Raw genomic sequence first — 27,777 nt, forward strand, 5'->3', positions numbered from 1 at the left:
CATGTGTCCACCCTGGACACGGCCCACTGTCCAGCCAGGCTCATTTAAGTATCGGCTCAGCTAACTTGGAACCTCGAAGAAAGCGAAGAAACTATTCAAGTTGAACATTTCAAAGAAGCCAAACAAAGAACCAACAAGTGCAGGTAAAGTACAACAAACCAGGCTTTATGTTCTGGAGTTATCATTTCCTACTATCCTGATGTGATAACCAACATGGCACTTGGTGTAAAATCAACAACGTGTGTAGCACTTGCAAGCAGTTAATATTTGAATCTATGTGACCCCAGATGTACATGTAAATCCAATGTTTGCCTTTTCAATATTGCCTGGTGCATTTCCAGATCTCTAACATGTATTGTGGGCATAACTACTGCGGAGCTTCAAGCGCCGAGAAGTCATAGCAACAAGAAGAAGAATGCAGAGAATAGCAAGGCTCGACATGCCGGAGACAAATCCCACTAAAGACATGGGTGAATATTATTCAGGGAACAGAGAGTTACTATCATAATCTAAAGCTTTGAAAATGTTTGGACGTGAAATGATCCTTCCTGTGCTGTTAAACTGGGTTCAGGTTGACACCAACACTCAACAGTTTGCATTGAGCTTCTACTTTCCTCAAGACATGGGAGCACAGAGGAGAGAGAAAATCCTCTAACCCTGTTGTGTGGATGCACTGCGTAGGCAGCCAGGGTCTTTTACTCAGGCTTCCAATAATATTGGTTAATTGCTAGATTTCTCTAGCCTCTCTCAACTTGCATCACGAGTAGGCGTGGAAGAGTTTACAGCAGGGGTATATTGCTGCTGACAGAATACAGTGTTCTCATTCTCTCTCTCTCTCTTAATTGTCATTCCCTGCTCACAGGCACATTTCTCTGGCAGATTCCCTTGAGAGAGGTTTCCCCAGAATCTACGTAAAAGGATTCCTTCCCACGCCATGGTCATAGGAACATCTCATTTTCATCTTCCCACGCCTTGCTCATGCACACACACACTCCCTCTCACCCTGGCATCGCGTCCTCGTGTCTCCCTGTTCTCTCACTCTTGTTTTCATTTTCTTCCTTTTCTCTCTCTCTCTCTCTCTCTTGACTTTTTATCACCCCCCCATCCCTCCCCCCATCCCACCCCACACCAATAACTTATAGATCCTCTGTGGGAGGCAGCATCTCCCTCACACTGCAGGCGTGGGCCCTCACTCTGACAAATGACATGCTGGGCCCACCAGCTTTGCGTGGGGGGAGAAAAGCTTTAAGTTAAGAAGGAAGAATGGATTTGATTGGACGGTGAAACTCAGGGGCTGTATCTTGGCAAGAAGTATTTGATCGGGCTCGGGGAAGGAGTGAGAAATACAGGGAGAGCTGCAACACTATTAGACATCAAACCTACAGTGTGTTTTAAGAAATAATGGCCACAAACCAAACACTGCTCAAAATTGTCAAGCTGTCAACTGGGACCATAAAAAAATGTATGGTCAAACCCTAGCAATGATATAGCATGAACATTTGTCTAGACAGTGTGTTAAGCTTTAACTTGTGTTTTGGTCGAGTTGGTCTTTCTCAATAAATTACTTACGAGTGTTCCTTGGCCAACTGCTGGGCCAGAGAAATCGCTGTTGGATCTCGATCTAAGGCCAGGACTGTGACTTCAGGGACCGCATTCAGTATTGCTTTGGTATGACCACCACCTCCAAATGTCATGTCCAGGACCACCTACATGCGAGAAAGCAAGAAAACAACACTTTCCTCTCACAACAGGACTCCATATACATGATTCACCACCATCATCTTACTGTCACAATGTTAGTTCACAGTTTAAGTGTTTCTTTCATAGTGGTACACTGATGTGTGTCATTTTAAAACTGTGTTCCTCTTGTCTCAGGATACCGAGTATTAAAGTTCAAACTCCAATACGTCTGTAAGTTTAAGGTGGACACCCTCAATGTACTGTACACATACTGAACTAATAAAGATGGTTGTTTTTGTCCTTGATAAATAAAAAGTGTGATGTTCAGAGTTTAAATTAAAACAGTTTACAGTCAGTTTACTTTTACATCCCACCCAGTGATAATAAATACAACCCCAATTCCAAAAAAGTTGGGACGCTGTTTAAAATGTAAACAAAAAAAGAATGCAATGATTTGTAAATCACATAAACCAATATTTTGTCATATTTTTCATTTTAATAACACACCAATTTAAAAAAAAAAAAAATTGGAGACAGGTCTGGACTGCAGGAGGCCAGTTTATCAGCGGACTCTTCTACTACGGAGCCATGCTGTTGGAATACGTGCAGAATGTGGTTGGACGTTGTTCTGCTGAAATAAACAAGACCTTCCCTGAAAGAGACGTCGTCTGGATGGCAGCATATGTTGCTCCAAAACTTGAATATATCATTCAGCATTAATGCTTCCTTCCAGATGTTCAAGCTACCCATGCCATGTGCACTAATGCATCCCTGTACCATCACAGATGCTGGCTTTAGAACTGAGCTGATAACAAGCTGGATGGTCCCTCTCCTCTTTAACCTGGAGGATGCAGCGTCCATGATTTCCTAAAAGAATCTCAGATTGTGATCCATCAGACCTCAGGACAGTTTTCCACTTCACCTCAGTCCATCTTCAATGATCTCAGGTCCAGAGAAGGCGGCGGTGTTTCTGGATCATGTTTCTATCTGGTTTCTGTTTGATGATATTAAGTATTGTAAATGATGAAATCCCGAGACTTTTTGCAATTTTACATTGAGGAACATTATTCTTAGATTGTTGCACTATTTTCCCACACACTCTTTCAGAGTGGTGAACCTCTCCCCATCTTCACTGCTGAGAGACTCTGCCTCTCTGAAATGCTCTTTTTATACCCTTTTTATGTTACTGACATGTTGCCAATTAACATAACTGGTTGTGAGATGATCCAACACGTTTTTATTTTACCCAACTTTTCCAGTTTTTTTGTTGACCCTGTCCCAACTTTTTTGAGACTTGTTGCTGGCTTTAAATTCAAAATAAGAATATATTTTTCATAAAACAATACAATTTCTCAGTTTCAACCCTATCTGTTATCTTTGTTCTATTTGCAACTAAATATGTGTTTAGGGGATTTGCAAATCACTGCATTCTGGTTGTATTTACATTTCCCAATGGAAATGGGTTTGTGGAATTTTTTTTGTCACATTTTAAATGAACATATTTTTACAATAATCTCCTCAATTAAGGTACTATTCCTGTATGAGAGGAAACCAGAAAAAAAAAAAATCCTTCTTTTTATGCTGTTATTTTGTTGACTTTTGCATTTTAAACTCCTATGACATAATTGAAATGTATTGCCGGAATGGGAAAAAAAAAATCCATTCACACAAGATAAACATAACAGGGCCACTATTTGTTGTTAATTATTCTATAAATTGGTTGTAATGTCTTACCAGTTCTGGCAAATATCAGCAATTGCACTTGGTTTATTTTGAAATCCCAAAGTGATACTGCAGAATAATTTACCCATTATGTACAGTATTCTCCCCTTCAGTCACCAAAAGCACCACAATACAAAAGATTTTGGTCTCAAAGTGGACGGTTTGAACCCTCATCAGAGGAAAAATGTATCAATATTTCAAATCAGCTGAAGCTGTTCTAATCAATATTTTCATATTAACAGTTAATCAAATGACCGTGTGCACTGTGAAAGATGTTTCTATGCTGTCACAAATCCACAGAGTTATTACCCGAGTCTGTAGCTCTCCTCAGCTCTACAGAGCATTTTAGCTTCTTCAGCTCATAGTAGTGGTTTCACGACCAACAACTTCCCTGAACTTTGCTTCACTCCATCAGTCTGAAACAAAGCATCCGGAGGAAGCTGTTTTCAGCGACAAAGTTAACCGGATGTGTGGCTGAGGTAAAGCAGCTTGTAAGGATCATTCATGTCAGCCTCCAAGGGCTCTTTCATACACCCGGCACAAAGCGGCACCAGGCACAATGCAAGTGTCCCTGCTTGGTTCAGACCGACGCAGTTGTCATTTTCCAATCCAGCGCCCACATTGTTTAAATAGTAATTATACTTGTGGCCATGGGTGTAATGTTTCCAATGAACAATAAAAACTTGGTCTTAAGTCAGTGGTGCAGTATTTTACAGATTTTAAGGGTGCTTTAAGATTGTAATATATGCCTACATATACAAACAAACATGCAAAATATGCGATTATAATTGTGTACATCAATCTGCTCACCAGCAGATCCGTTACCTCTACAGAGAAGCATTCTTTTCTATACTTGGCAAATCAACTGTTATAATAGCAATTCACCAAGGTGGAAATGCACCTGGCTCTTAAAGGGAATGGGAGATGACGCTCTGACTAGTTTATTTCATGTTATGCCCAGAACACACCTCTTTATTAATTAAGAGACTAAATATCACCCCCGTGAACAATTCGTCTTACTTTGCACTCAGAGTCTCTGCCGTTAAACTAGCAAACGTAGATTTGGACACACCCAAAATGCTTTTGAGCCATGCGCTCAAGACAGTGAGTTTAGATTGTTAAAACAAAGCCTCAAGTCTTAATAACGACAAACTTGTTGAGATTTTATTCTGAAAGCTCTTTTATAGAGTATTTGAATTTGTACTTACAAACATGCCTGAAAACATACACTTTCCCAACAGTCAAAGACCGTTATCCGATGTAACTGAACCAAAATTCAATGGACTTAGTCTAAGTTGAAGTTTACGGCCTTTCACTGAACCAGATTTGAGGATGTCTTAAACTGCAATGTAACTTTTATTCTATTTTTTAGCTTGCTTAATGTTTTAATCACTGTTTTTAATGTTTTAATCACCGTTTTTAATGTTTTAATCACTTCCTAATTGTTTTTAAATGTCCTTTTCTTTTGCCTTATGTTTTGATGCTTTTAATGGTTTTATGTGAAGCACTTTGAATTGCCTTGTTGTTGAAATGTGCTCTACAAATAAACTTGCCTTGACTTGACAAAGTAACCAAGTACATTTCCTCAAGTACTGTACTAAAGTACAATATTGAGGTACTTATACTTTACTTGAGTATTTGTCTTTAATATTAGTTTATACTTTCACTCCACCACATTTCAGAAAGAAATATTGTACTTTTTACTTTCTACACATATCTGACAGCTTTACTTTTAAGATGAATATTTGACACAATGGATAATATAACAAACTTTTAGAATACAACAACTTGTTAAAGATTAAACCAGAAGTTTTATTTGACATCTTACACGAAGCTGTGCTGTTAGGTCACATTTCAGATGTCTATGAGCTGTTAACAGCTCCACCAAACACTAATTTTTCGCTCTAAACTTCTCACATAGTCTCATCTGAAAAATGTTCAAATGCTCCAATATCTCACCAAAAATAAAAGATTAGAGAAAAAGTCCAAAAATTGAAAATAGATTTGTGGATCACAACTTAGTTTTTTCTTTTTTCCCCTCAGATTTATCTGCTGTGCCTGGATAAAAAACTGGATATAAAGCAGTTCATAGTAGCTCCACCTGCAGCCGCTACAACAGTAACATGCTGCTTCCACACTGATGAGTCACTATTAATAATCTCATGATGTCATTTATGATAATATCTCAGAGACCAAACCAGGACTTTTACTTTTATACTTTAACTACATTTTACTGCCAACATGAATGTACATTTACTTGTAACAGAGAAGTTTTACATTGCTTTATTGGCACTTGTACTCAAGTAAAGGATATTAATTATTTTTCCACTGCTGCCAAAATTAATGGAAGTGCAGTTATTATGATAATGAACATCACCTTAATCCTCCAACACACCTGACTCATCATACAACTGCCTAGATGAAGTGAACACGCATGTTGTTTCAATGGGAATCTTTCACATCTCTACCAATCTTCTTTATCAACTCAATCTATGAGATTACCTGATTAAATAAAGGTTATACAGTACAGTTTACAAGATCAATCTAGAGACAGAAACACATACGATATATGTTCACAAGTTAACAGGGACACTTTTCCTTTCATATCCCCTCCTGACTGTCGGACCAAAGCGTTAGCATCAACTTTTCCTACCAATAAAAACTAAGGTTTTCTTTTCCCCCCCGATACTGCAATGTGCTGCACACTTACAAGACACCATCAGACAGATCCTAATGGATCTTATCGTATCATCAATTTAGTTATGTAGTCATGGTCTAAACAGCCAGCTCACTCACTGTTAGAGGAGGCACTCTTTATATCAAATGCTGCGGGGAATCACCACTATAATGTGCCGCAGGAAACTCTGTAAGGCCATTGCGTTCTACCTGCCACGGTGTTTCTGTCATTGTCTCGTGCTCTCACACCGACCCAAACATCCCCAAACTAAAAACAGTCTGGATGAAAAAGCTGGGACTTGTTAGACCAGCTCGTAGCGTGAAAAAAAAATTATAAATGTAAGGCAACCATGAGCTGTATGATCAGGAAAAAAAAGAAACCATTGTTTTAATATAAAAAATGTTTTACAGTAAGTGAAACCACATTAAAATCATGCCATCCAAAATATATTTATAACTTTGATTTAAAAAAAACAAAAATAATTAATTTTAACAGTTGACAAAGTTTCGATTTTCATCACAGCAATTAAAACCTTTAATATTTTGAAGTTAATTCTTAAACTGGACAAGGTTAGTCGTCTACAAAGTGTAATGATAAAACATGTTTTGAGAAGGGTCACTACTTTCAAAATCTGTGATTGTAATAAACCTCAATTTACTCAAGAAAACAGTTTTTACTTTCCATTTGACATAAAAATGATGCAAGAAACATGTTCCAAAATGTGTAAATATTCAGGATATTCTCATATGTGCTTGTCAGTGTTATTATGAGTTTGAAGCATTCAACTGTTAAACACAATGTATTCATCAAGTCATGAGGATGAGGGAGTGGGAAAATGTTTTATATCAAGGAAATGTGCAACCTGCCAACCATTCTGCAGCATCTTTGCAGGAGGCTGTGTCCGTCCAATAACACAGAAAACATCTCCTGTCCAGACGTTATTCCTTCTATATTTCCTGACTGCCACTGCTACAAATAAAACACAACCTGTTCAATCACTGCCTGAACAGTCTGAATGATTTGCTGGATTACGTTTTACTTTTTGTTCTTTACATTCCTGCCCTGTGATGTATTATAATGAGAGGAAATGGTAAAGAACAGATGTAAAATGACACAAAAGGAAATGCCAGCTATTCCCCACAAAAACATTACATGTCGATCGATAGTGACGTTGAAGGTGGGGTGTGTGCGTGCATGTGTGAGGGAAGAAGTGATCAATGGCGGTTCCCTCTCCTTTCCAGCGCACAGCAGCAGATGGGGAGGGGGTGTGGGCTAGTGGGATGAGTCACACGCATAATGAACTTGCCTGTTGTGCTATTCAATACAAAAAAGGAAAACGAAAACAGAAACACAAACAGCAAAGTAGGCTGGCTTTTATCAAAACACTCGACACAAGCAACCAGGAGACAAACTGGTCCTCTACAGGAGTGTGCAGCACTTGTCACAACAATCTTTTGTCACATCTTGAGGAAGCTGTGGCCAAAAGAACAAAGGTAAAGCTTATTCATTTCACTGGTGCAAATGACCGACAGCTGATGCTCAATATTCTTAGAGCTGGTTGGTTGGAAAAATAAATAGCATATGTTTATTCTCATTTGTGTCTCTGCTGCATTGAGCAGACACTATCCATCTTTGAGGTTCAGAGCAAGTTTTGCCCCAGCCACTCACACACATCAAATAAACTAAGCAAAAAATTAAGTGCATGCCACAAAAATTGTAAATTGGATGTTTACAAGGTCATTTATAAGGTAAATTGAAAATCCGGTTCCTTCACCCTGAGGGAAAACAAGCTTCTTCAAAAGACCTGAGTGCTGTTGTGAAAATCGTCCCTCTTTTTCAAATATCCTGCTTCTTCTGCCACCAGATGGACAAAACAACTTCTTGAAAAGATTTGGTGATAATGGGCTTGGCATTTGCGACGATGATTGACATCAAACTTGGGAATGAGTCATTCACATTGATATTTCGTACAGAGGGGTGTCAGCGAGGCTCTCACCTAGACCGTGCCCTCCCCAGAGAAAGAAAGCAGCAGACTGGAATCAAGCCAGAGCACAACATGGGTGATCTCGGTGTTTAAATGCAGAGGTGATACTTAAAATAAAAGTAATTGCTCTTGTCTGTGGTCTGAGCTCTGTTTGGGGCGTGCAATATCTGCCTTTCCCAGCAGAGGGAACAGGAGAGTTAGGAGTGGTCCGAGTGGTGCAGTCCGACAGCAAGGCTGCAAGGTGCTATAATGCAGGACACTTCAGCGGTCATCCCACAGCATTCTTAATGAGTCTTCCTCCCCAAAAGCCAAAGGTAAACACAGTATAGACTTTAATTTGGTATTTTAATTAAAAAAAAAACATCTCTAGAGAGATTTAACAAACATAAGTGAGGTAGTAAAAGTGTCATTTTTTGCATCAATGACATTTTGCAAACAAAATACAGCTCTTGCAACAGCATGTAACATCCTGGCCATTCGGAAAAAGGGGCCTCATCTCGAGCTCTCTTCTGGTTGAATTCATTAGGAAAAGGGGAACAGGAACCTGAGAGAAGCCTGAGTACTCACCTAAATCCTACTTGTGACTCCCCAGCCCAGGTCAGTTACAGTGGGGGATCTAAAATGTCATTGAGGGGAGTTTTTACAGATCTTGTTACACTAACACACAGACCATTAGGGAGACAGATACACAGGTACAGGATCGCTTTTCTTGTCGCGTCCGTTGCCATGGCAAGAGTGGAGGTAACCGGTTTGCATTTCTTTCTCTGTCACACAAAGTTCATGGCGAGATACAAGTGTGCATGAATTTGTCAGCTTTACAGCATGACAGTGCGGTATGAACAAATACATGTGGGAGGCGCGATTATGGTGATGATTTGGGCGTTTAATCGTCTGCAGACAGGAGTGAAGTGTCCACATACCTGGCATACATCTCACATCTAAAACTGCTGCTGTGCTCAAACTATATCAAGACAATCTTAAAATATAAAGGCTTTTGACTGCCTAAATCATTTTATAACAGCTTCAAAATTGTTGGTTTATCTGCAGCTAATGGACACATTTAGATTTTACTTTAAATGAGTGTAGTAAAGTTTTCCCCGTCTCTACTCATCTTAAATGAATGGACTAGGTATAGCAGGTAGGAGGCTGACGTGCACTAAACAGATGGCCAGTGAGAGCAGACGAAACTCAAAAGGCATGAAAGCTGCCCACAATTACTCTGTCAAGAGATTATGCTGACGGTGATCAGTCATGTCCGAGACGCATGCAGCCTTCTGCCTCACCTATCTAAATTTAAAGCGTACTAAACGCGTGGACTGAGAGGAACTCAGTCAGAGTGAACAAGTGATACAGGAGCACAAAAATGTTGACTAAACTCTTTGCCAGAGGGCTCCTTCCAAATGCCTCTGTCTATGTTGACCTAATCTGTCTTTTGTCAAAGGAATGCCGCAGAGTTACGACAAATACTTTCATTCCTCATCTATTCACTGTTGTTTGCACTCTTTTGGCACAGGATTAAATAAATGTACTAGAAGAGGTATTTGAGCTAGTTAAGACACGACACGTCTAGACGCGTGAAAACAGCATCAGTTCATTCAGCTACAAAAACAGCCAACTGAAGTTCGTTGGTCATTTCCAAACTGAGACCTAACACATCCCATTGGAGGCACACAGAAGCCACGAAAACTTTACAATGTATAGATGTATGTATGTATGTATGTATGTATGTATTAAAGACTATATAATAATAATAATAATAATAATAATTATTATTATTATTATTATTACTTTTTAAGTGTCAACTGGTGTTTGAAGGGTGAGTATTTTATCCAGAGGTTCGAGCTTCAAGTTCTTACTTTTCCTGACAGATGAATGTGCACCAGTGTGGATGGTTTTGTCTAAGACTTAGTTTTTAGAATTTTGAAAAGTCAAAATTGCATCATGATACTTTAAAAACTGCAACTACAGCAGGAAGCTCTATTGGCTACTTTCCACCCGTAAGTCAGGTGGGGTTGTTAAGTTAAAACAGGAACAATGGCATAAATTCATTTGTTTATGTCTACTGTCTAAATATTTCAGACAATGTGATAAGATATGATAACAAAATATGGCAATGAGTTTTATGTGTAGCTATACGAAGCATGTGGTTCGAGGGATGGTTTTGTCTGTTGTGGTCTATCGGCCAGCGTGTCAGTCTGCCTGTGGGTCCAACACTTTGGATCTCAGTTAAAAGTGTCACGAACACTAATGAATGGATTATTGCCATGAAATCTGATGCTGATATTCACGGACCCCCAAAGGATGAATTCTAATCTGGTGAATGTTATCATCTATAATTGTAAATGACATCATTGTGCTACTGCTGCTTAGCAAATAGGAAAGTGACTTGCAGATTCAAAAGAGCACATAAAAGTATGAGTAAAACACTATATAATTCCTACTGACACATTCATATATAAAAGTGGATGTAGCTTGTGGAAGAGCCTTAAACTGCAACACCAACGAGGGCCGCTAGTTGTTGGCTCCAAAAAGGTTCTAGCTCCATAGACTCCCATTCAACTTCTCTTCTTACATAAGTTTTTTTTCCACAAGTCATTCTGGTGCCACTCACTGAAAACACTCATGACGGTTTTCTGGCGGTCAATCTGAAAATAATCCCGTCATTAATTAGAGAATAGGCCTCAAAAAGCTGTATTTTTGGGGATGTGTCTGTTTGATTGACAGGACTGGTGCAGTCAAGTTTTTAGTCAACATTAAAAAAGCAAAGAAAATGTTTTAGACCACCATGATTATTCAATTACAATAGCATTCACCATTTAATTTTTGATTCGTGAGAACCGATCTGGATCCAATCAATCACAAAATACTGCTGACGATGATTTCACACGGAAGCAACCGCAAACTGATGCTGAAAATCAAGCATCTTCCTCCAAGAAAAATGTGACAGGGACAGAGAGTAGATGAAGAGCCGTATACGACCAGAAATTAGCAGTATATGTGTATCATGTATTGCATATCCATAGAAACACAGTGTGCATGCTGCAGAAATTGGAGCTGTGCAGCTTTTAATATCAGCTACTGAAAGTGAGGATAACTGAGTACTACCCAGAATGAAAGTTTTGATGACCATATAATCTTTAGCTGCTATATGCTGGACTTTCTTCACAAGCTTTGGAATTGTGGTGTCTCCTTTGTAGCTGCCATGTTTTATCCTGTTTCTTGAGACATCCCTTTTTTGGATTGCCTGCAACAGGACGCAGACTGTTGGTCTAGAGATGTGTGTCGTTCTCAGTGTAGCGCAAGGCAGAGGACATAGTGGAAAACTATCTAAACAATTTCAGGAAGCTGGCTACTCTGTTTGTCATGGCGTCTCCCCCATACCATATATAGCAAATTTCAGGCACAATCTGGGATGTTAAGAAACACGTAGGCATTGTTAAGAAACACATAGGCATTGTTAACTGTCTTTATGTTCCTTATTGTGTCACCTTGCTTTCGATTCATGAAGATTCATGAATTAAAACATGCTTGGGTCTACAAAAACTAGTATCTCTGTCAGTTAAAACTACTTTACTGCAATTTGCACAAGTAAAACTTCCATGTTGGAGGTCAAACGGAGAAATACACCATGTAAACAATAATTCACAGTAAAATGTGCTAATATACAAAAATAAGGAGGCAGAGGTAACACTTCTAACAGTATTATCCTGGCTACTGACCACAGGATAACAGTTTTGTTTAAGTGGATTTGTGAAGGAGATTCAAGCAGGTGACCTGATGAAGAAGAGGGGAACGACACTGAACCAGCAGTTGTTCAGACACGTAAATGCAAACCACAGCTAATCTGTAGTGTGTCATTAGTGTACAGTAGACTGCCAGCAATAAGTTGATGTCCCATTCAATAGAATTATGAGATATGCCCAAAAAACAAAAATCCAAGAAAGTGAAGATACTCACTGAATCCTAATTCACAGACCCTACCACAACTTTACTTTAACAAACACATCATCTCTTGATTTACTGTTGCAGGTCAATTACTATTTATGTTCTACATGTGAATAACAGCACTACAGGAACATGTGGTGGATTTGCCGATCAAATATAAATAATTACCAAGAAATAAAAAGAGAAATAAAACTGTCATAACATGAATTTAACTTTACAAACTGACTTGAAGAAAAGCGAGAAATAACTCTGTTAAACATCTGGCAAATGTAAAGAATTTTGATGATATTTGTTTTAAGGTAAGCAAGGCATGATGAAAATACTACATGCCTTGAGCAGTTGGGGAATTTAATCTAGATTTATATCACACAAGCCTGCAGACAACTAGTTGAAATGGTTAGTTATGTGTTTACTTTTTAAAGAACTCCTCCAATGAAAATAGAGTTTTTACCCTTGGTAAGACATCCATGTGGGGTTTTTATGTGCTACAAGACATCATAAGTGAAATAAGCAGGCAGTGCCATGGCTAAACTTTTCCATGTTTGAACTGCAGTCTCACAGTCTCTAAACACCTATTCAAACAGGCAGGGTTTCATACATCAGATACCTAAAGTAACCAATCCTGTCAACTTATGGGATGGGGCTTTCCATATCATCGAGCTGCCACTTCAAGCATGGAGGGACGGGTGGAGATAGAGGTGGGAACTATTTGCAGGTTCATTGATCCAAATTTACTTAATGAAGTTACAATATGGGATTTTGATGACTGGGGATACAATTCTATAGGTTTAATCAATGCAAGGGGAGGGACTTCAAGATATATTGACTAACTTTTTTTTGCCTCCGCTTTTATTTTTCCAGTAGGACCCAAGCAGGGGTTATGGTTAGTGTTATCTATCTAGAAATCCTTAGTAATATCATTATAACATTCTGACCAGTTGTGCTAAAAGCTCAAGAGTATCAATAGATTCTCACGCTTTCAGCTCAGGTGGAACATTATTAACATTTTGTACATAAGAATGCTATGATCGCTGTCCAAGGTGCTGATCCTGGGACCGCCAGGGATGTGGTAGCTGTCAGAGGATAGTCTGCATCGTCCCTTAGGTTTGGTAAGCAGTTGCCACAAATGTTTGCCTGTGGGTGTGAATGTATAATTTTGTATTGCCAAAAGGCGGGGCCCTGTGGAAAAGAGAACTCTCACTGAAATATCACCCAACTTCACTGTGCTGGGATGGCAGCAGAAAACTCCCGACACATATCAACGAAACACGTTATTTAATAAATCTGAGTGCGCAGAAACCAAATTACCCATATTAACCAAATTACCCGATGGTGCTACCATCCAAAATGTTGGTGGAATAGCGGTGGAATCAGTCTAGATGCATTACCTTCATCACTATTTAAAGTCACAGCATTATTGACATTGACTTTTTTTGGACATCATCTTTTTTGAATTTTTAAAGCTTCATGTACAGCTGGCATTTATTGAGAAGCTTCTTGTAATAGTCTTATGTTCTCCCATCTAGCTTTACTCAACCTCAACTCAAACACAATTTCATCCTCAACCCTTTTTATTTCCCTCCCTTCTTTCCCCTCTTTATCCAGTCTTTTTTTTCTCACCAACACATGCTATCTTTGCCTTTTAGTTTTCAATAAAAGTCTTAGACTGCAAAGCGGAAAACCCCAGTCCCTGTCCTCCTCTACATGAAGCTCATAAAGCCCATGTCAAGCATCTGCCCACCTCAAGGAGTCCTGAGACTGGCTCTTACACCACAGTGGTGCTGAGGAGATCCCTGGAGAAACGGGGATAGCAGACACTTGTATCTTCTCTGAAACTGTGCACCAATAACTCAATATTTACTGTACGTGGGCAAGCCAATGCAATGATTAGTCTTCTGTTTTATAGGCTGATTGTGTTCTAACGAAGTAATCTGAGTGCAATTAAAAAATTAAAAAAAAATCTAAGAACTATTACTATAAAACAGTAAACTTTTTTCTGTAAAATTAAAAAAAATTCAGCTCAGAGTATATAAATTAGCAACTTTAAAATCTATTCTGGAGCATGAGGAAACGTGTCAGAGTGTGTTTCAGTTGAGTTTGAGGCCACAGCATGATCAAAACATCCTGGATGCGGAGGATTACCATTTGCATTCAGAGGTAATCACATTATCAAGCAACAATCTCCGTGATAAAATCCTGTGAATTACTTTTTTTTTTTTTTTTTTTTTTTTTTAAACTTACCTCACGTGTTCTAAACCTTTGCAAATTAAGTGACGTACAGGGGACAGTAAAGCATTGTGGAGATCTGATTTGGAGGCAGTGAGTGACAGCTGTGGAAGAACTGATTGGACACTGAAAGAAATGGAAAGGGAGGGACCTCTGCTGCGTGCATGAGTCATCACTCTCCACCCCCACCCCCCAGCCAAACTGTCTGTTTTTTTTTTTCCTTGCAGGTTGGAGATTTACTGAGCTACATTTTTTCTGCTGGAAAGACTAATTTTTGCATAAAACAGAACACAGATCTCAAGAAGCAAATTATTGTGAGTAACATCATGACCCAAATTTGTAGGTGCATAACAGCAAAGGTCCAGAGACTATTACAAAATTACTTTCCAGTAAGTGCAAAATGACCGAAGTATAAATGTATGTGTTTGAATGAGTTACACAAAGATATGTTTTTGATATCTTCCTGATCCCATGCCTCCTCGGCTAAACTCTAAGGATTTAATGCCTAAAAATGTATTAAAAAAAACACAACTACCTATTCCACAAAACAACAGTGGCTGCAGGAAAAACATCCTCTTAGACTACACAGACTACAGCCTGACTTCTGTGCTAAAGCTGTGGGAGACATGTTGTTCATGATAATCAAATTAATGTTTCCCACAGTCTGTCAGGTTAGTTTGGGGTGGATAATAGGGGCAAGCTGGTTGCGATGTGTGAAATCCTCCTCATTACTTTGATTACACTAGGCAAATCACAATTGTCACAACTGAGCTGGGATATAAATATCCAAGAGGACTGTATTTGTGCATTTTAGCTGATATTTTGCTTAACAAACTCAAATATTATTTATTCATTCTATTAATTATAACAAAGAGAGCTTTGGCAAAATTACCGCTGCAACATTAAATTCCTCCACCCCTAACATTGTGTTTTCCTATTTATTACTTCACTTGGATGCCTAAGCATCACTGTGCAGTTTGACACTAGAAGGCTTTTCTATGCTCATTTTAAATCTGAGTTTAACATGTAACAGCAGGATTTTGTGACATCATGACAAGTTTGGAAGTCAGTCCTGGTCCGATATGCAGCTTTCACAAGTGTGAGGCAGCAACACAAATTCTCCAACTCACATCAGATAATTGTTTGAAATTTAAAAAATGCAATTATTCTGAATTGTTCAATGAGAAGTGTAGATGCATTTTGAAGAATTTTACCTAAGTAACTGAATTTCTTTCTATTTTGATCATAAATAAGTTTTAGATGATATAAAAATAACGTGAAAGTGTCCAAAAAAAAACCTCATTCCACAGATAATTACACACAGCCTGTATTCAGCAAATGACCTGCTTATACATCTGTAAGTTTGTGATGTCACACACTCACACTTGTGTCAAATGTCTACCCTCAGCACCAAGAAAACACCAAATTCTCATTTTGTTGTGAAGCTAGAAAGCTATAAGACCAAAAGATAAACCTGTGGCTGGCCTGAGGCAAGAGTCAATCAGAAGTGAGCGTCATTGATATCAATGCGACTTCAACACAAAGACTATTCTTGGTGGAGCTCCAGAGAGAAGCTTAAAAGAGGAGATCTACAACAATATTGAGATAGTTTTTGGTGCTTAAAACCACAAAAGTATCTTCTTATGGATATTGAGACTGCAAATAAAACACTGAAAAAGACTAAAACATGGGACCTTTAAGAAGACCGTTAAGACTCCCACACTAGCTATTTAACACTGTGAAGCTACTTACACTACTCAACTGGACAATAATGAAGGGAAGTGCAGACTAGCAGAGACGTTCACATTTTCTTCCTGGATGGGACACACCATCTACTGTACTTTGACTTCTTACTTATTATGTGTGACACAATCAATGAGCGCTACGAGCTTAAATAGAAAAGACATGACGAGTTGCAGTGCTGCCACTGTGTTGCACTTTAGTTTGAGAAATCACTCATCACATATTATGTAGCTCTAAAATCTGTAGCAAACATGTCAGAGTAGTCTACTGTCAAAACAAACATTGCACATAATTGTATTTGGAAGCATTTCATGAATAATTTGAATGAATGAATAATATGAGCTTTTTCTGGTCTGCTGCTTTGAGGGTAAAAGCAGGTGTTTAGGCAACAAAATCATCTTGGTCATAATCAGGCATGACAAAAAATGATGGAAAAGGTATGACTAAATTCAGGCAACTAAAACTACATCTTTATAATTAAAAGAAATCATTGTAGGATGTGCCAACCTGGTATCACAGCAAAGTATGTAATGTACCTGCAAGTCCACTAGAGCAAAGCGTGTCAGTATCACAAGTTTGTCTTACTAGGCGTAAAAACAATGTGTTTTAGGACAACAAGTAAACGTGGACAATTGTGTGATATGGAGAAAAACAACCCGCAACACACAAAACGAAAAACACACAACACACATTCCCGTTATTATCCACGTTTTCTTCTCACGGACTCAAACTCTGGCATCCCGCTTGGCGGTTAGGGACTTAGGCTTTCTTTCAAGTAACATTCATCACGACCTTCTTCAAGTGACCTGTCTCAGTTGATGTGCATCTTCTTATTACACTAATGCGACACCGGACATCACAAAGATATGCTGCCCTCTAGCAGACTGGTGAAAGTATTACGCGTTTTGCCATGATAGTGGACTACGTGTGGGTAGGACAGGAGATGGCAAATCGTGGTCTCTATCGAAGTAAACACTATGTCTTGCCACTCCTTCCTTTGACAATTTGCTGTCCTTTGCATCACGCTACCTATAGCTGGGGCGCTGACTGTAAACGTTGGCACTTGAACTACCACGGCTGTCTTTTTTTTTTTTTTTCTCAGGAGAACCGTCTCAACTGAAAAGGGGCACCTCTTATTTTTAATCTGATTGTGTGACCACACACGCAGGTATTCTGACATGCTTTAAAAAAAATTAAAATACAAAACATAGACTGCTGGATAGTAAATCCCACAAACTGTGACAGAGGGGCCAAAAGGCTACATCTTTGTTTTAACACGAAACAAGAAATAAGGTCAAATATGATGCGCTGGACCTATTCAAAATGATTACATGCTTCATTGGTGCCTCCACTGAAAGATTTCTCTTAAGTGTGACACCACTGTCAATACAGTGTGCCAAGGAAACAATGTAAACTATATAAAGCCCAAGAGGGAACACAAGTGAAACTGAAAAGAGGGGGTGGGATCATCTAACTATATTCACAAAATGTAAAGAAGCATCAGCAAAGATGGCTTTCTCTCCTGAAGGTGAATTTCATGGCACTAAAGGAAGACAAAAGAAGAACAGGGCCAAGTCCATTAGGGAGTGCAAAGACGAGTCAAGCTAAATGAGGGCTTCTTGGTGGAAGGCTTGGTAATAGGGAAACGACATCTGGGGGCATTTAAGAGGATGCTTCTGGTAGTTTGAAGACTGGGTTGACAATATATGAAATGAAAGGAACTAGGCAATGGGGTGGGGGCTGGGGAGGTGCCTTGAGGGAAGGGGTGGGCTCGCTGGGACACTTTGGAGGGAAGCTTCATAGTGCTGCGCTATGTACATATTTTTGATAAAGTTGCCGTGGGCCTTTCTCTGACTAGTGCGATCGTCAGTCTACCAATGTTTTGTACCTCAAAGGTGAAGGTGCTCTTAAGGTCACAGAGTGACTGGACATACTGTAGGCATGACAGTGCCTCTTGGCTTGTTAAGTATTTTTCTTATTGATTTTGTCAGTGTCAATGGCAGCCATAAAACTAGTATTAGATTATTATTCAGGCAGAAATGCTTTAAGGAGTGATGACACCATGTTAATGTCAGCATTTTTCTGTTTGGGAGGGTTATTAGGCCCTAACCAATAAGTAGTGAATGACATGTCTTGGCTCAGATCTTGTGGACTAAATAAATATGCTAATTAGAAACGTACGTCAACCTGTTTAGCTGCGTTGATCTCATTCAAACTTCCTGTTATTTTTCTGGCCATTTTTCATTGACTGGTTTACCAACTCTGCCACAGGAAGATGACATTCCCAATTACTCCTACAAATCAGAGATGTGAAACCAGTCGATCATGATATTAACGTCTTAACTGTTCACAAATTTCAATTGTCTCACAATCTATATGGTCAAATTGTCCAAGCTTAGAGGGTAAAAACGGCCAAAAGGTTGGACTTTAAGCTGCCACTCGGACAAATGACCATCAGCCAGCTGCGGGCTTTCAATCTTTGATATCAATCTTTTTAGTGGTCAGTCTCAGGAGCCCTAGGCTGCCTGGAGGGTACGTCAGTTTGTGTGAGGGCTACCTCTTGGCAAAATGCTGATGATACAGTGAGGCTGAAATTTACTACAACTAGCCATGCTGCCAGCGTACATATATGGTGTTTCCTTCAGCAAAAGTTTAGGGTGTTGTGAGCCAAACAAATGGCCCCCGACACATTAAAGGTTGTGCCCTGACAAGAGGATGAGGCAAGCCTCATGGGGCTTAATGTGAGAGCTAAGGCAGTGGTTCTCAGAAAAGCTTTCCCTCAAATGCTTGAAATGGGAGATGATGTGTTCAAGAAGTACCAAGCAGGTATTTAAGAGATTCATTTTAAGCAGGGACACTCTGGTTTAACTATGGAGGTATACACGGTGTAGGAACAGAGAGAAATAAGTGAGGAAACTTCTGCTACAGGTTTAGGTCAGTAGTGTCATGTAGTGTTGAGCGGACATGATCTTCCCTGCCAAATTAGTCAAGAAACAGAGTAGGCAAGGAGTGGGAGCACTCCAGGTGAGAACAACAGCACTTCATCTGGATGCTGTGGGAATGTAGATAATGTTGGTTACAAAGATAAGGTCACTGCAACTGACTTTTATCAGAAAAGGTGCGATAGCAGTTTAATAAAGCTCATTTAGATGCAGGAACACATGCGGAGGATGTTCCGTAAGAGAGTATACATCGCACCTATTTTAAATTACCTTTAGTTTGAATGGGCCTCAGGACTTGGGTTAGTAAAACTATTGGAAATTATTTCACAACTGGAAAGTTGATGTCAATCATTTTCTCCTCTGTCTCAACTATCAGGTGTCAGGTAAAGAGTAGAATTACCCTATTTGTGTTCCAAAGTAGTCTAGCAGGATCACAGTCAATGAATCTAAATGAATTATTTCTGCCCATTTATCATCACAGTCTATAAATCTAAATGACACCTAAAGCATATAGGTGATAGTAATGATATCTAGACTAAATAGTAAATGTTTTGTTATATCATTATTCTGAACATATTTAAAAGAAAGACCACTGAGATAATATAGTTGGACCTCACACAAACACCAAATGAAGATGTGTTGCAGGAATGAGTCATCTCAATCCAGCTGTCCACAGGGCATGTATCTGATTAGCATACCCACACTCACACACCAGGAACAAATGTAAATATTGCAATAAAACCTGCTGTAATAGTATCAATTCAGCATCGAGGATGGGTTTCAGTTCATTTTTTTACCAAATTCAGCAATATTGAATGCATGTGTCTATGGAGTTATACAGTTTCAATAATTGTTATTAATGCTATATGCAAATACAACTCTCAGGAATTGATGCCGTGGCAGCACACTCTCCTCCAGTTTACAACTGTGCCATACGCTGTTATTTGATGTTATGTGTATGCATCAGTTGTAGAGAGAGGTTTCTCTCTAACGCCCTCTGCCTCTCTCTGTTTCTCACACACACACAGTCAATGTTGTTTGGCCAATTCAATCAAACATTAATTTAGGTTCAACATATTCCCAATAGTTTATTTTTAGGACACCATTTAGGCTGTGTTGAACAGTGTACCGTACCAAAAACAACTCTGTTCTAAATAATGTAACCAAACTGGAAAGATGAGCAAATCTGTTTTGGAGGTTTTCAGCTAAGCTACGATAGATGACATCTGCTCATGTCGGCACGAGGAAGGTTTGCTTTATTTGTTAAAGTTGTTGTTCAAGTGACCCTGAAGCTGAAGAACGCGTAAGATGAAAGGGCTGAAACAACTCTACAGGACAGCGTGGTGAAGCGCCCACAAAGGGGTTATCTGCTCAGCAAGGCTGAACAATTTGGCGCTCTGTAGACTGAGGCACCCCATTTGGCTAATGAAGTCCCAGACTGTCTTCACACCACACCCCCACCCACCGCTCCTCTATGAAATGTTCTACTCATGAAAGTAATGAGGCAGGGAGGGAGAAAGACTCTTCTGGCCACTGATAACCTCAGACTAAACTTGCAACCTTACGAGACAAGGGCCTAATATCTGGCCGTCAATCAGCCCCAGCATCCCTGGCTGGAGTGTTTAATTACAAGGATCAATTATTTACCAGCCTCCTCTTTCACTACTCAGTGCGCCCAAAAAAGGAGTGTAAAGAAAAAAAAAAAAAAGAAAAGCTAAAACACTGGCAAGACCCAGAAGAAGTTGTGGTGGCAAATTTAGTCCAGAGAAAACAGTAAGTTGATTGTTCCACATAATACAGTTTGCATTTATTCTGTTCATTGTGCATGAGATGATTTTGTCTCTGCTTTTGAATGAATAACTACACAACAATTTCTGTAGGTGTTGTCAGATTAATATAAATAGAACTTTAGTGTAAGCAAATACACAACCAATTACAGAAACTGAAATTATTACATAAAAGATTACAATAATCTCGAGGGATATTAATGAAATGCTCGTATTCAAACTGCAAAACTAAACATCGGTTATTGTCTGTCTTTGATGGCACAGACTGAAAAATGATCAAAGTCCATTAAAAAACTAAATCAAACTTCAATTATACTTTTTGACATGCTCGTGTCAACAAAAAGGTGCAAAAGCAGCATCACGATGTGACTGCTCTGACTTCATGGACTTCATATGGACTTCAGCTGTGTGGCTGAAACAGCAACTTCAAGGCTTTTAACTAATTTGAAGAGACAAGCTCATATTACCCCCTTTGCTTGTATAAACAACAGCTCTTCCCCTTGCTGATGGTGGGGAATATAAGTCAGGAAACAAAGATAAAGTCTCAAAAAGGACTACTCATCTGAAATTGTGTACATTTCAAGTGCTACATCCTGACAAAGACCAATATGTATATAATACAAATATCCAGTTTTCCTTCAAATGCTGCCTGTCAGTTTTATAGATGGTGTATTAGGTAAAAGTTTTCATACTCTTGCACAAAAGTACACAGTACTCTCTTTAGTGCAGATTTAGTTTACCATGTGATTTCTTACCTGTGCCAGTCCAAAATTCAAGTGTAAGACTTTAAACAAATTTAAAGAGACAAGATCATATCAACCCAATTTTCTGCCCCTCTTTACAAAGTGGCACACTCAGCTCCTGGTGAAAAGGATTCTGCGCTGACACTAGGACTCTGATAAACACATTTGAATATATTCTGGATTAACGCAAACATCTTTTTCCGCCAACAAACTCCATAAGATATAAACTCCACAAAACTGCATTAAACAGATAAGACATATGGAACTGAGGGTAACTACTTCATTTCATGTATCACAACTGTACGCTACTTTTTTTAGTCCGTGTTCTTCTCTTACATATACAAATGCAAAACCAGTGAGAAGCAGCAGCTGGCTGAGTGTTTTGTTGTTATCTATCCATAGAGCAGAGTGACTCTCATGGTGTCCGGATTACAGCCAGCCAAATAACCCAAATAACAGGGGAAGTGAAAAACGCAGCACTCAACAAAGTCTGCTGTGGTACGGGGACTTAACAAGCTACAACACCTGTGATTTGTGGTTTGCCTGTTTTGCTGTATTTTTGTGCTAGATTTCCATTGTCATCATGAGTCTAGCCTGGTTTGTTCTATTTATGGTGTGCAAGCTCCACATCAGTGACCACCTGCTATCTACATTAGTTTGCATTAATGCTTGTATTACTTTTACCACAACCCCAGTTCAGAGAAATTCCTCTGAACTGCTTTGGTGCACTTTTGTGAGTTTATGAACTGTTGTTGTCTTTGATTTGTATTTGCTTGATAAAAATATATCAGCAGTGAAGAAGTAATGTCAATAGTTGGACACAACAGACAGAATAGATATAAACCAGCAAGATGAAATGCACACTTCAAAATGACTGGCCCAAGGCCTAGGGTGATGAACCAATTTTGGATTTCAGCATAATTATTTATGCCCCAAAACTGGTTTTATTTTTGCCAGAAAATGCCAAATATAAATCTTTATACATTACATTTAGCTGACGCTTTTATCCAAAGCGACTTACAACATACCGATGGTACACCATCAGGAGCAATTTAGGGTTCAGTGTCTTGCTCAAGGACACTTAGGCATGTGGACAGGAGGAGCTGGGGATTGAGCCACCAACCTTCTGATTGGTGTGCGACCCGCTCTACCAACTGAGCCACGGCCTCCCATTTATACAAGATAAACAACTACAAAGTATACTGTCGAGTAATGTGTAACTTTCCAACCAACAGTTATCATTTGCCTAATCCTGCTCAAAAGTGAGTTGATTGTCCAAAGACACTGATATTGATCCAAAAGGTTAAGTTTAACACTTATGGCCTCATCAATTCCACAAGGGGGAGTGTGTTGAGGCTGAAATGTAAGAGTAGGCAGCTTGTTTCTCCTTCTACAGCAGCACAGGGTTTTTCCCTGGACTCTCAGCTGATGGCTCATTAATCTATTCTAGAGGAGGTCCCCTATGCAAGCAACCTGCGCCAGTGAAGGACTCCTCAGGCTTCGTCCTTTTTAATCCCAGTTTTTACTCAACCGAGTGTATTACAGAGTTGAAGAGGAGGTTCCTTTCCAGCATTGTAACATGGAAAACCTAATAAAAAGGGATTTATTATTGTTTCTTCACAGCTATGAAAGTAGAAAAGTTTTAAAATTCAATTTAAGTTTGAGGTTGTTTTTTTTACATTTAAATTGACTGCAATGACGTGCTGCACTATAGAGGGGATGCAGGTGCTGTCTGTTTCACTGAGCCTCAACTTTCAGCTCATTGTCTCCGCACTGTGGAGTTGAGTCCCTCCAGCTCTCATTGGCCTCCCCTGATACATCTGAGCAGTCACTCATGACTCACAACTGGATGAGTCTGTCTAGTTGAAAACTCTCATAGTAAATCAACTGGAATAAAATTCTAAGAAAGTTTTGACTTAATACAACTTAGTTTTCATTTTTGAAGCAAAGTCATAAAATTGCAGCACTGCTCACCAAAGTCAGTTAAGTCTCTGATTGTTTCGACATTGCTAATAATAGGTCAAGTGGGACACCAAATCCAAAATAGGTACTATAAATGAAGTCATAGGAGAAAGAACGCTATTGTTCTAAATACATTCAATCTGTGTTACATGGAAATAAATCTTGAAGGGACGATGAAAATAAATACCAAATTTCATGGATGCCGGGCCTTTAGTTGTATAGATACCTGAATCTTGCTTTAGTCATAGCACAAATGCACAGAAAAGAAAAGTACAGCCACACATAATGATCATAATTAATTTGATATTTCATTCACGCTGTATTTAAATGATTGAAAGTTGTGCTAAATCCCTTTGGCCTGATACTCAAATTGAACTGCAGTTTCCTTACTCTATAAATTGCTGAAGAATTTGCAGATACAATCAGTGATTAGTCTAGAAACAGGTTACGAAATAGAATCTAAGTTTTTACGATCATTTGCTTCTTAATTCTGACACTGCTTCATATGCAGCAGATGCCATAAATGTCCTCATTTGAAAAGCCTGTGAGAAACTCATACTAAGAACCGACAGAACCAACAAAATGTCCTGAAAAAAGCATTTCCCATTTTGTAACCTTGAATAAATGTCTGTGCTATTTCTCAGTCTTGCTTTTATTTGCTCCGTAAGTTCCAAAAAAAGGATTTCACCACTGAATCAAAACTCATGCCTTTCTCTGTTTCCCTCTACAAACATATTTTCTACAATAGAGTAGCGCTGAGCAATAAAACTATTTTGACAATTTTTTTTTTTTTAATTATCTGAATAAAAATAATCACCTAACGAGTCATTTATGGAAAATGCATCCGGAGGAAATTGTGGCGATGAGCGATCAAACAACATCTGTTATTTGGAAATAGGTCGGATTTCTTAATCTTAATAAACAGCAGTGATTACAGTGGCACGCTAACATCCTGTTTGTCATCTTACTTTAGCGTTTTAGCATGATAATATTGTCCATTATCACTAAATACTAAGTGCAGGTGAGGCGGATCGGCGATGTTATTAGTTTTGCTGGTAATATTTAAGACACATTAAGTAAACTGACTGTGGCACTAGCGGCAAATGAAAGGATCACTAAAATGATTACAGGTCATTCTGAATGAGATGTGAGTGTGTGAACCGGATGCTATGGCAATTTGTGCAAAAAGACATTTTTACTTAAAGCCCAAAATGTCACCTCATTTGGAGACACGAAGAAAAGTCGAGAGGATCCCCAAATCATTAGGGTAAATTGTCTTGTTAAGTACAAAATCAATCGAGTAGATGTTGACATACGGTATTCCTGTGAACTTTGAACTGCTGGTGGCTCTAGATGAAAAGCCAGGGCATCACCAAAATCAAGATAATTCAGCCTGAGGACAACGCAAATGTATGTACAAACTTTCAAGGCATTCCATCGAATAGCTGTTGAGATATTTCAGCGTGGACCCAGCTAACCAGTGTTTCAAGTCTTGTTCCACCGTGCTACTTCATACAGACATGAACCAAGCCAGAGAAGACAACGGTTTCCAAGCCACTGCGTGGCACCTTCAACTCAGTAAGTACAGCGCTGCATACTTCCTTGTTCAGTGAATGTATGATTTCAGTGAAGAAATCTGACAAACTATCAATCCAGATCCCACGAGCAAGATGGCCATTTGTAAAGCTGAGAAAATAGAGTGTAGGCTACCAGCGCAAATTAGATACCTGCATGCACATTTACAGCCAGACGTCCTGTGTGGGAGGCAGCAGGGCACTGAAAAGCTCCATTTACACACATTAGTTCAAATGCAGTATTTGCTCTGACACCCATCATCGCTTAAGTACTCCATTCATACATGCTCTTCTTCGGCTGACAAGACCAATTACGTGTTAATGATTTTCTCATTTTAATAACATCCATTTAAATCAATAATCATATGGAAATTTGTCTGATATTAATGGCAGGTTTTCCTCCACACTGGAACTGATCTGTTAGTGACAGCATCACTCAAACACCACAAATTTGAGAGTTTAAATGGCAGCTCTGTCAGTCATGTCAGGATTGAGATTTCTGACTGCCTGACTAACAAAGCAAGAGGATGTCTCAATGCAGTTATAGCTATATTTGTATATCTATAGTTACAGCTATATGTAGCTATTAAGCTATTCGAAAGAGTAATGACAATGTGTCAGCATTGTAATGTTGCTGTAGTTATAGAAGCAGTGAAGCGGCAACCATACATGTGTTCACAAACAAATAAATTAACAACTGCAGTGAAGCGACACTTCATCACGACTTCTGAACCGTACAACATTCCACAGCACGTCACACTGAGTGATGTCTGCAGCATGTACTGTACAAAAAAATTTAATCTATCAAACTGTTTTTAATAGCATCTGATTGGCAAGCTGTCTTGGGACAGTTGGCAAATGGGCGGGCAGCGGAGGAGTTTAGAGGTGCTAAAGTTCAGGCAGGAGCGACGCAGCACCCTGTGTCCTGCCAACAGCCTTACAGTGGCGCAAATCCTGACTAAGTTGTTGACCCGCGGCCCCCACCTGCCTTGACCATGCATTATATAGGGGGGGCATCACTTCCCCTCCTATGCTGCCTGCCACACCAGAAGGCTTTTGACTCATGCCCATCTGCCCTGGTAGTACATACATTAAATGAAAGCCAAGATACCGGCACCCTGTCCAATTCATGTGTGTCTTTATAACAACAAGTTGTTATGTTGTGTGTGAACAGAATTTTACCTTAGCAACAAACATCTCAGCGAAGAGAATAATTATCAATAGAGAGGCCATTTCTGATAGTTATCCTCAGATTGAATTGAAATACCACCGCGGCGTTACGATACACCCATATGGAGAATATTTCTTAACACGGGTGTCATTATTCTGTTTTTTTCAGACCTAATCGATCTAAGAAATACAACAGTCTGGCAATAATTTTCACATGTTCTGACACATATGAGAGGGACAGAATTTAGGGACGTGAGAAACACATCTCAGCATGAGTTTGCATGCCTATGCCATTACCACAGCAACCAAGGCAGACCTGATAACAATTCCTGAAAATACAAATGTGACTAAATCACTTGCAAATATCAGCGTGGACAGTCGGTCTAGAGATTCAATTCAGTCACACATCAAATTTGCCTGCACTTGGAACACATTCTGGGGGCTTTTTAATATGGAAATAAATCAGAGGGTGAAAACACACAATTGGAATTAAAGGCAATTAAAAAAAAAATTTTTTTAAAGTCAAATGACCCCATTGCTCGGGTCAACAGCACTTATTTGGACTGAATGAATATGTGCCATATTTAAAAGATCATTTAAACTGTTTAAGGACATCAGAAAGCTTGACTTATGAACAAACGTACCTGAGCTGGTTGGATGTCCAGGTAATGAAGCACTTCTTTAAGCATGACAGGTGTGTGAGGAGGCTTTTCAGTTGAAACAGCAGACGGTTCTTCAGATGTGTTCAGGGATCCGGGGCCAGAAGATGCACCAGAGTGCAGGCTCGACATCAGTGATCTCCAGGCTCTCCATACAGTTAGATTTGTTGTCCGAATCATTGTGTTGGAGTGCACGGTCATGTGAAAAATCATCCTTATGATGCTCTACAGAGAAAATAAGCGCAAAGTCATGTGATAATACAAGCAGAAAGATAAAACGTAAAATGAAAATATTCTGAATTAAGTAAATGGATGTTCTACTTGATGTAAATAATATTACTGAGGTTAGTCTTACATCAAAAGCAGGCTGATTAGTTTCTTATTTTGGCATTTTGCATGAAGCATACTTCCCACATCAGGCACCCCAGTGAACCACATGGTTAAAAATGCTATTCAGGTGTTTTTTTTGCAACACAACATACTAAAAATTAGAGCTCAGTGAGTGACGTATGATTATAATAAAATTAAAATTTTGAATTTGGGCAAGGACAAAGACAAAGTTCAATGGCAGCGAAGACAGTATTCAAAGAAGTAGCACCAACAAAATATACTAAGTCAGAGTTCATGATTGCTGTTTTGATTGTGAATCATGCCTGCTGCACTGTACAGGAGTCAAAATCTAATTCTAATAAACATTATTATTAGAATATCATTGTGTGCATCAAAATTTAAACAAATATCTCCCAGCTAGATTAAACAACCTTCACCAGGAGAGGATGTTGATTATTGTTTTTCTGTCATCACCTTCCACTTAAACGTGGCACATCTCATGCTCACTTTAAACAGCCTGCCGCCTAGTCATGGAGGAAGTATCGAGATCCTTTACAATACTAAAAGTAGTAATACCACACAGTGAAAATACTCCAATAAAAGTTGAAGTCCTGCTTTAAAAAAAAAAAGAAG

At 39.1% G+C, this 27,777-nt stretch overlaps 2 protein-coding genes across 2 annotated transcripts in view; one reads left to right on the plus strand and one right to left on the minus strand.

Annotated features, from left to right (window-relative positions):
• Window positions 1-27,777, minus strand: part of mettl15 (methyltransferase 15, mitochondrial 12S rRNA N4-cytidine) — a 48,185-nt gene that overhangs the window by 18,942 nt on the left and 1,466 nt on the right. The window contains exons 2-3 of the mRNA XM_069174085.1: window positions 26,800-27,039; window positions 1,570-1,706 (exon numbers count right to left, since the gene is read on the minus strand). Of these exons, the coding sequence (XP_069030186.1) occupies window positions 1,570-1,706; window positions 26,800-27,027 (365 nt within the window). The 5' untranslated portion in view covers window positions 27,028-27,039. The remainder of the gene's footprint in view (window positions 1-1,569; window positions 1,707-26,799; window positions 27,040-27,777) is intronic.
• kif18a (kinesin family member 18A) overlaps window positions 1-27,777 on the plus strand; it is a 65,981-nt gene that overhangs the window by 7,008 nt on the left and 31,196 nt on the right. The window lies entirely within an intron of this gene.

Source organism: Embiotoca jacksoni, unplaced genomic scaffold (genome assembly GCF_022577435.1).
Source record: "Embiotoca jacksoni isolate LCO1_2020_lvr unplaced genomic scaffold, fEmbJac1.0.p SCAF_6, whole genome shotgun sequence".
In the NCBI taxonomy this organism is placed as follows: Eukaryota; Metazoa; Chordata; class Actinopteri; family Embiotocidae; genus Embiotoca; species Embiotoca jacksoni.